This window comes from Eretmochelys imbricata, chromosome 20 (genome assembly GCF_965152235.1).
Source record: "Eretmochelys imbricata isolate rEreImb1 chromosome 20, rEreImb1.hap1, whole genome shotgun sequence".
Classification (NCBI taxonomy): domain Eukaryota; kingdom Metazoa; phylum Chordata; order Testudines; family Cheloniidae; genus Eretmochelys; species Eretmochelys imbricata.
The window spans coordinates 599,480-609,498 of NC_135591.1; the positions used below are offsets into that span (position 1 = coordinate 599,480).

At 44.4% G+C, this 10,019-nt stretch overlaps 1 protein-coding gene across 3 annotated transcripts in view; it reads left to right on the forward strand.

Annotated features, from left to right (window-relative positions):
• DIP2B (disco interacting protein 2 homolog B) overlaps positions 1-10,019 on the forward strand; it is a 128,136-nt gene that overhangs the window by 113,527 nt on the left and 4,590 nt on the right. For all 3 annotated transcript variants that reach the window (XM_077838812.1, XM_077838813.1, XM_077838815.1), the window contains 11 exons: positions 583-704; positions 1,864-1,975; positions 3,000-3,109; positions 3,833-3,963; positions 4,545-4,713; positions 5,658-5,828; positions 6,931-6,992; positions 7,129-7,186; positions 7,922-7,996; positions 8,695-8,872; positions 9,824-9,947. In XM_077838812.1, coding sequence (XP_077694938.1) covers positions 583-704; positions 1,864-1,975; positions 3,000-3,109; positions 3,833-3,963; positions 4,545-4,713; positions 5,658-5,828; positions 6,931-6,992; positions 7,129-7,186; positions 7,922-7,996; positions 8,695-8,872; positions 9,824-9,947 — 1,312 coding nt within the window. The remainder of the gene's footprint in view (positions 1-582; positions 705-1,863; positions 1,976-2,999; positions 3,110-3,832; positions 3,964-4,544; positions 4,714-5,657; positions 5,829-6,930; positions 6,993-7,128; positions 7,187-7,921; positions 7,997-8,694; positions 8,873-9,823; positions 9,948-10,019) is intronic.

Below are 10,019 nucleotides of genomic sequence, written 5' to 3' on the forward strand. Positions count from 1 at the left end.
AATACCAGACCCGGCTCTTATGGCACACTCCACGAGGGCTCAGGCCTCATCAGCGGCGTTCCTGGCCCAGATAACCGAAATCTGCAGGGCAGCAACTTGGTCCTCGATACATACATTCACCTCTCACTATGCCATCATCCAGCATGCCAGAGATGATGCAGCTTTCAGCAGAGTAGTGCTCCAATCAGCGATTCCGTGCCCCCCTTACCAGTAATGGAATCTGTCCCCATTTCTCCCCCCCCCATTGCTGCACAGCCAAGGCTTCTTCAGCAGAGGAGCCTGGGCTGAAGGCAGACCTGGGGGGAGGAGCTGGGACTCTCGGTGGAGTGGCCTGGAGACAGAGCAGCAGGTGGAGGGAGCTGAGGCTGGGGGCGTGTCTGGGCTGGGGTCAGAGTGGGCTGGGTGGCACTCCCTTCTGGACCCCCCTGTGGGGGCTGACCCAGACTCTGCCATGCACCCCCCCAAAATTCCTCCGTGCCCCCCTAGGGGGCATGGCCCACGGTTTGGGAACCACTGGAGTAGCGGTTAGTGTCACGAGGACATCAGTCAGCACTTGTGTGACAGCCTCTTGTGTTCTTGCAGGCATTGAACTAATCGCTGCGTTCTATGGCTGTTTGTATGCTGGCTGCATTCCTGTGACCGTTCGACCACCTCATGCTCAGAACCTCACTGCGACGCTGCCCACTGTGCGAATGATTGTAGATGTGAGTAATGGGAAGCTGCAACCTATGGGCCTGGCACCCATGGGGCACCATTATTCTGATGTTTGGATCTGGAGAGTAGTAAGAATGAAATCTCTTATGCTATCTTTCATGGCTGCAGTATATTAGAACACCCTCTCGGGTCAGAATGAACTGTTTCTAGCTGTACAACTTTTGTTTCATAAATGAGAATTCAGTGTAACAAAGCGCTTCCTCTGGCTGTAACAGGGGTGACACAAGTTGCTGCAAAATACATGGTAACAGGAATAGGCTAACTTACATGACCCACAGTCTTGTTACCACCTAATAACTCATAAGAACGCCCATACTGGATCAGACCAAAGGCAAAGCCCTGGCTGGGATGATTTAGTTGGGGATTGGTCCTGCTTTGAGCAGGGGATTGGACTAGATGTCCTCCTGATGTCCCTTCCAACCCTGATATTCTATGATTCCATCTAGCCCAGTATTCTGTCTTCCAACAGCGGCCAGTGCCAGGTGCTTCAGAGGGAATGAACAGAATAGGTAACCATCAAGTGATCCATTCCCTGTTGCCCATTCCCAGCTTCTGGCAAACACAGGCTAATAGCCATTGATGGACCTATCTTCCATGAATTTATCTAGTTCTTTTATGAACTCTGTTATAGTCTTGGCCTTCACAACATCCTCTGGCAAAGAGTTCCACAAGTTGACTGTGCATTGTGTGAAGAAATACTTCTTATTGTTTGTTTTTAAACCCACTGCCTATTAATTTCATTTGGTGACCCCCTAGCTCTTGTGTTATGAGAAGGAGTAAATAACACTTCCTTAGTGCAACACTGTACCTTTAAGTGACTACTAGACAAGTGCCAGTCTACAAGTTACCTACTAATTACAGTAACTGGCCTAGGTTGACTCTGTAGGTATGGAAGGAGAGCTACTGTCCAGTTGCTACCTGACATAACATCCCTACTCAGCCTGTCCAAAGATCTTGCCACTTTGCATTTTAGTCTGAATTTGGGGTCTTGGCTGAGTAGGGTGGTGTGTTTTGGAATAGCAAACAACACACAGGTGGGGAAAGTGCATTGCACAAGCATACCCACAGCCTCCACTAGTTATGGGGCTTGAAAGGCCACATGTGTTTCTCTTTCACTTTCTAGCAATCATTGGTTGGTTATTCTTTTAGGTCAGCAAAGCTGCCTGCATTCTCACAACTCAGACCTTAATGAGACTACTGAAATCCAGAGAGGCAGCTGCTGCTGTGGATGTGAAAACCTGGCCAACCATCACTGACACAGGTGAGAGCTTCTCTTTGCCAACTATTTCAAAGATTTTGAAAGCTGTGCATGGGGATTCTGATTGACTCTGTAAGGGGTTCTGACGTTGCCAATACAGACATGATCTGACTGGCTGCTCTGGGGGCTTAAATGCTCAGAAAAAACATCTCAGAGAGACCGTGGTTCAGCTGCTCGCAGCTTTTACACCCTTATACAATTAAAAAAAAAAGCGGAGAAGGTGGGGGCTGTGCAGACAGTCTCCTATTATGAGATTTGACATTTGTGAATGAGGAAAGCAATTTGTGGGAAGGATACAATACCAGATGGAGCAGAGAGGGTGTCGCAAGATTTTCTAGCCCCTAGACTAAAAATGTTGAATGTTCTTGAATTAATTTGAACAAAGAGTGTTTAGAGACAAGGCTGGGATTTCCTTGTAATCTGACCCATGGTTGACCCTGGAAACTCTAATTGTTCCTTGTGCAGAGCTGAGCCCCATGTAGAATTATAGCATGGGGGTAAAATTGAAAGTTCAGTTGATGTTAGTGGAGTTAGTGGCCTCAGAACAGGTATCCATGTCATAGTTAGCACTGACTTGACCCCCTTTCTGGCAGCTTCAGAAGAGAGGACAAGCACTGAATGGCACATGACAAGTGTAATATCTTGATAGCATTTACATATTTGATGCAGTGCCTCACAACATCGATTGAATCTCCCCACCCTTTACTCCTCAGAGTGGTATCAGAGCACCTTACAGTCCAAATGAATAGGGTTCTCACACACAGCTAGATTCTTTTCTCCTCGTTTCCAAGAGCAGACAGATTTTTTTAATGGGAAAGCTTTGACCTAGAAATGGCCCTTGCACTTTCTCCTGAAAGCAGCGAGACATGTTGGTCACTCTTGTGGAAGGTAATTCCACAGTTAATTATCAAGAAGGCTTGCTTTTCTCCCGCGTTCATATCATCCTAGTCATTGAAAATTCCCCCATCCCTAAGAATCCCAATTCAGAAACAACAGAATCATAAGACTTTGTTTCTTACCCACACAGATGACTTGCCCAGGAAGCGGCTACCTCAGCTCTATAAACCACCCACTCCAGAGATGTTGGCATACCTAGATTTTAGTGTGTCCACGACAGGCATGCTTACGGGAGTGAAGGTACAGGAACACTGTCTGGGAAAGAAGGTCTCATATAGTCTTTGTTTGGCTGAAACTTTTTTTCTTTTTAAGTGGGTCTTGTGATTTGATTTAAAGATCACTTGTCCCAGTTAATAAACTGGGAGAGTAAAACTACGTATTGGCAGATCCAAAAAATGCAGTCTGGCTTCAGGCTGGTAAAGCAGTTCTGCCTTGTGCTGCCATGCAGGAAGACTGAGGTCAGAAGCAGCCTCAGGATTTCAGGTGCCCAGGCTGATGAAGAATCGCATATTTAGGTGAACAGGGAATGATGATGGTATCGCTTTGCAGTCTCGGCTAACAGTGAACTATTGGAACAGCATTCGCTGGCCTCCACTGAAAGCAGAGAGTAGCTCTGGCAGTTGGTAACAGAGAAGAGGGTGTGAAAAAAACAGGAGTAAAAACTTAGCCCTTAGGCTCTGGTGTGGGGTGCTGGCTGGGCTCAGATGCTGTGGGAGGTGTACAGTGAGAAACTGAAGCTGCTGCTCCTTTTATAACATGCTTTAATGATCTAAGATAAACAGAGCTTTGTGTGGAAGATTCTACAATGTTTTGCACTCACCATGTGCGATAAGGGTAGTTAATTTGTGGAGTAGCATTGTTAGGAAACCAAGCCCATATCTCACCATACCAGCTGACTCAGAGAAATCCTATTCCTATGTTCTTGGATTTCAACACTGTATCTCTCCCTTTCTTTTGTTACAGATGTCCCACGCAGCAGTGAATGCTCTTTGCAGGGCGATAAAGCTCCAGTGTGAGCTCTATTCCTCTCGGCAGATTGCCATTTGTCTTGATCCCTACTGCGGACTTGGCTTTACGCTCTGGTGCCTTTGCAGGTATGAGTTGGAATGAAAACAAAAGGGTAAGATATTGATCGGTGTTAAAACCGGAAATGGAGAGCTAGATGTTCAACTGGTATAAATTGACACAGCTCCATTGTCTTCAGTGGAATGATTCCAGTTTATACCAGCTCAGGATCTGGCTCTGGATGCTCAATAACATGACCCCCTTCCTTTCCAGTTTTAAGATCTATCCGGTGTGACTGTTTTTCTCTTAGTAACGTATAGATGCACTGCAAGAGATTACTAGCTCTAGAAAGTTTCTCCCATTTTTTTTGTTGGTTTCATATTATGATGGAATATATTTTGCAGAGCCTGCATTTCTCCTTCACATTGGCAATGGGAAGTGTGTGCCCTACTTCTCAGTTACAAGGTGTTTTTATTACGAATAGAATGTTGCTGCACATTATAAAGGAGATGGGCACTAGTGTTGTCATCAAATTATCCCAGACATGGAATCCCATTACCTACGTTTGGGCCTAACATCCCTATGTATCGGTGACCAAAAATAACAAAAAACAGACTTAATGCTAACCAGCTTCTAGAGTAAAATTTTTCTCTCTAATCTTCTATGGCAGCGTGTATTCTGGTCACCAGTCCATCTTAATTCCTCCTATGGAGTTGGAATCCAATCTTTTCCTCTGGCTTTCCACGGTCAGTCAGTACAAAATAAGGGACACTTTCTGTTCCTATTCAGTCATGGAGTTGTGCACAAAGGGACTTGGAAATCAGGTCGAAATGTTAAAGGTAAGAACCTTTGTCAGTATCTTACACTGATTTTAAAAGTCGGTATCCAGTCTTGTGCTAAAGCAAATGGAGATGACTGTTAGAACAAACCTTAGAAGGGTGAGGCAGTAGCCGCAGCATCATGCTGCATGAATAGTCCGCTATATACCATCAGCCTGCTGAAGGGCTCTAGGCCAGCTGAAGATACAGCATATCTGCTGGCCAATCCATTAAGCAGCCGCACAACTCTCTGGAAGAGCAGGAGGAAAAAATAAATATGCTCAAGGTTTATGATTACTTCTTGCATCTGTTTTCCTAAAACTGGCTTTGTGCTTCCATCTACAAAGTCCCCACTCAATCATGCACCACTGACTGTACAAAATGTTCTGAGGTTTCATACCTTGCATGATATCCCCAGTCACATAGGTTACTGTGAAGCTCTGCAAAGCTGGTAGTGCTGTCCATTGTTCTTTAATTATGAGGCAGCAGTGATGTCTTCCAGTGGTTAGAGCACATACCTGAGGGGTCTGTGCCCAGCTCTGCTGTAGCCTCAGTGTGACCTTCAGCAAGTAACTTCATCCTTTTGTGCCTCCATTTCCTCATCTTCTAAATGGGAGTGATGATCCTGAGCTACCCAGCAGGGGTGTGGTGAGGTTTAGTTAAACTCAGGGATGAGGTACTACAGAAATGCAGAAAGCTATATTCCTTATAGCTGGATAGGAAGCAGAATTGAAAATGCCATTATTCCATTTATGCTTTTTGGGCTGCCTGATCAGACTCACGTTTGATAGCCTGCCAACAGGGACACAGTACGGTACATTTATCATGAGTGGAGTAATGGGAGGGTATCCTTCACTTCTGGAGCTGTTTAAGTGTGGAGGAGGGGGCAAACAGTCTTCTGTGGGACTCTGCTTCGTTTGTTAGAGGCAGAGCAGCAATTGTTTGCATTTATCATGGTTCTGCAGGCAAGAGGAATTAATCTGTCCTGTGTCCGGACCTGTGTGGTTGTTGCAGAAGAGCGGCCACGAATTTCTCTCACTCAGTCCTTCTCCAAGCTTTTCAAAGACATTGGCCTGTCATCCCGTGCTGTGAGCACCACCTTTGGGTCAAGAGTCAACGTAGCTATCTGTTTACAGGTATCAAAGGGGTATTTAATGTGGAAGACCATTATGTTGTCAGTGGCACCAGGTTTCCAGATTGCATTGAGCTCTGAATTGGCAAACTCTTCATAACCAACACATGCTGCTAAATTGTTAACTTCGCTTCTCAGACCAGAGTTTGAGCGCTCTCTGGTGCTCTGTGGAGAGCACCAAGGCGCATAGTGCAGGCAGTGCCTCCTTGTTTCCAGCTGCCAGATTGCATTAAAGAATCTAAAAACACCTGATATACTTCTAAACTTTCACATTTCCCTGTAAGCAATAACTGCAGTTGCCACAGTGATGTTAGTCATGAATGCAAGGGGTAGTGCCATGGGATAATTTCTCTCAAGGTGTGGCCTACTGTAAGGTTGTATCTATTCCAGCACTTTTTTTCCAGTTTCCCAGCATTGCCACTCCACAGGTAGGAGCGATGGTTGGAGCATTCAGAACAGACATATTGGCTGGCAGCCTGTCTATGCTAGCACTCCCTCTGGTGCAGCTGCCGGGGTGGGAAATGTGAAGATGAATTCTGGCATCTGTATGAGGCATAAGGAAACATTTGAGAGCTCCTGCCTTGGTATGGGCATGGATTAGCTTGTCTTTGTCAGTGCAATGGCTTTGAGCACCAGCCTTGTCATTGTTGTTTGATTTTTTTAAAAAGCGAGACTTGAAACAGTTTGGTATTTTCTGAGTTTTTTCTTTGAAGAGTTACTAGAAAACAGAGTAAAGAGAAACAAACCCTAAAAGGAAGGGCCTGTGTGTGATGTTCTTTGAGCAGGAGACGGAGAGACTAACATGGGTGGGTGAGAAGTGAGGGCACTTCTCCAGGTAGCCCGAACACACACAGTGCATTTATATAATCAAACAGCGCAGCTTGGACAATTCCCAGAATATCTCATGGGAGTCAGTGTCCAAAAAGTAATGCTCTTTGTATGTGGGGAGTGGGGTGGGGAGGAAGGTGGTTGGTTGTTTGTGGAGGGTTTTATTCATATAACTGTCTGCTCTTCTGTATAGTTTTTACACTTTATATTAATTACCAGTGACTGTCATATAATTAGAAACAGAAAATATTAACATGTTCTTTAATGTTATCTTTTAGGGAACCTCTGGGCCTGACCCTACCACAGTGTATGTAGATCTGAAATCCTTAAGACATGACAGGTACATTGTATTTACATTTGTTTATTATTCATCCTCTACATAACCTCCTGGAGAATATTGTGTTGGCCATGAGATTCCTTCTTCGTAGATGGTAAATGAAGTTCTTGCTTTTCATCATCATGTTTTTTCCCTTCAGAGTGCGTTTGGTAGAGAGGGGAGCTCCACAGAGCCTGCTGCTTTCAGAATCTGGGAAGGTAATTTCACATCCCCTTCCTAATGGCTTGGCACGCAGAGCATGTGACCACGTGTGTTTATGTCCTTCAGAAACATTTTATATGTGAACTTGTAGTTCAGGGAGGCATCTGTATTAAGCCAATCATACAGTATGGCATGGGAGAGATGACCATTGAACTAACTCCCTGGTGCAGAGAAACCCACTTACACTGGAGTCTTTTTTTCACTCTAATAGCAGCTTTGCTGTAACTTCAGTTGCAGTTTGCATATTGCAATGCACTGAAACAATGTGAGGGTGAGGGCTGTGGGGGTTGGTTCTATTCTACAGTAACTGTGTTCACTTTATCAGAGTTCTGTAAGCAGTCTGTTGTATCCTGGCTGGCAGCATGCGTTGGGATGTGCCGTGGCTGTTAGTCCTCTGCTTAAACGAAGTAACACCAATAGAAACAGTTTTTCCAAGTGGTCTGGGCAGACTTCATTATGCAAACTCTCAAACATAATAGGAGTTAACCCCTGATGTCCTGAATTTACAGTCCCAGAATCCCTCATTTGCTTGGACCTTGAGAGTCATCAGTGCATTAGTCAGTTCTTAATATATTGTGTAGATGTGCACATAGAGCTGTACACACATTCCACAGAAGGTGAAACCTATGCTCACAAAAATCAAGAGGTGAACTAACTGCTTTTGTATTTTGGACACTTATAGGCAGAAGTCCATGAATTGATTTACCGACTTTCCTTGTTATGTCCTTTAGATTTTGCCTGGAGTCAAAGTGATTATAGTCAATCCTGAGACCAAGGGGCCTGTTGGAGATTCTCATCTTGGGGAGGTAGCTGCTGGTTTAATTGCTGTTTTGGGAGTGTCTCTGTTTTTGTTTGCTGGCTGAGCTATATTATCTCCATTTGATTATTTTAAGGCTGCTGGTTGGCAGAGTTTATTTATACATAAGGGTTAATGCTGCTGGGTATTTAGAAATCTAAGTGCCTAGACCTTGTGTGTGGGCATTATGTTTCATGTCAAAACTCAGGAAAGAGAAATAATTTTAGAAATGAAGGTTAACTCCATTGCAGATTTCATTTAGCTGTGGAGTACTGCACCTGGATTACTGTAACTGACAGTTGGATTCTAAAGAAACCGTCAAATTTGCAATTGAACTTGCATTCTGTTCTGATTATTTGATTGTAGTTAGACCTGTCTTGATAGATAAATAGAAACTGTTGTTTGAATTCACAAGCAATAAAAACCTGCCGTTTATCCATCCTCTTCCTATTACAGGGGGAGGGCAGCTGGAAAGTGCATTTTAAAACTCTGTAGGATGTGTTTGGCCCTTGGGCTGCTCTTCAGGCACCCAGAGCTAAGCTGCCAAATAGTTACTGTGCCAACTAAATCTTCAATAAAGAGAACTTCCTTTTACAATTCAATCCTCAATGATTTCTTTGTGAAGAACAATGCATTTAATCCTTTTGCTTGAAGAAGGCTCCATTTCCATGGTGTGTGGGTCTCAGAACCATATTATCTCCTCTGTAGATTTGGGTGAACAGTCCCCACACGGCCAGTGGTTACTACACCATCTATGATAATGAATCCCTTCAAGCTGATCATTTCAACACTCGTCTGAGCTTTGGCGATGCTGCTCAGACACTTTGGGCTAGAACTGGATACCTTGGCTTTGTTCGCCGGACGGAGCTCACAGCTGCCAGTGGAGGTAAGATAAAAATGTGCACCTTTCTCCTTCTTTTTAGGGAAGATGGAGAATTTTCCATGGTTTCTGCTGTTAATGGAAATCTGCTCCAGGCCTCCCCTGCTCACTCACTAAAGCTGCTGCTATTGATTTTAATTCCTTCTCTAACACCAGGTATCTGGCACTTCGCAACGTCTTCCAGGCTGGAACAACACTGTCCAAAACACCCATGCCTTATTTTCCTAGTGTGTTCTGTGTCTGACCCTTCATTGGCCAGTAGGGATGAACTGAGCTTTCTTCAGGCCTCAGTTAACTGTACCCCTGGTTAGAGAACAGGTGTCATTGGAGAGAGTTATGAGGCCTACTCTCCCCCACCAGCCTCAGGAAAGGCATACACCTAGCCTGGCATTTAGCATCATGGATGATTTATCATGACCTGTTTCTCAGGTCTGGGTAAGTGAATTGTTCCCTGACACTGCTGTGGCAAAGGACAGGTGATTTCGGGGAGGAGTCTTGTCTGTGACTGTAGCACTTTTTTCTATCCCTTTATTCCAGGCTATTTTCCTCTTATAACTTCAATTCTCTGGAGCATGTTATGCTGGTGGGAAGGAAGAGAGCAAACTCTTTGACCTTGTCTGCACTACAGAGGGTTTGCTGGTACAGCTATAGTGGTAACTCCCCTAGTGGAGACGCTGCTTGTGCCATCAAAAGGATGTTTTTGCTAGTATAACTGTGTCTACACTAGGGATTTTCGTTGGTATAAAAATATTGTAAAGAATCAGTCCCCTAACTAACATTATTATGCTAACAAAAGTTTCTAGTTTAAACCTGGCATTTGTCAATGCTGTTGTAGTTCTACCACTAGGGAATACACCAAGATCACAATTTGTAATACTTTACTCACAGCATCACTTATCTTTTTCCATCCCCCATTTTAAAATGCGTGTGTACAATTTTTCATTCCCTCAACCCCAGATCGCCATGATGCACTGTATGTCGTAGGAGCACTGGATGAAACTTTGGAGCTGAGGGGACTCCGTTATCATCCAATTGACATAGAGACTTCAGTATCTCGAACGCACAGGAGCATTGCTGAATGGTAAACTAGAACACTAGCTTAATATGCCTGAAAGAGAACAAACTGTCCGGGAGCCTTATGCTATGTGAACAA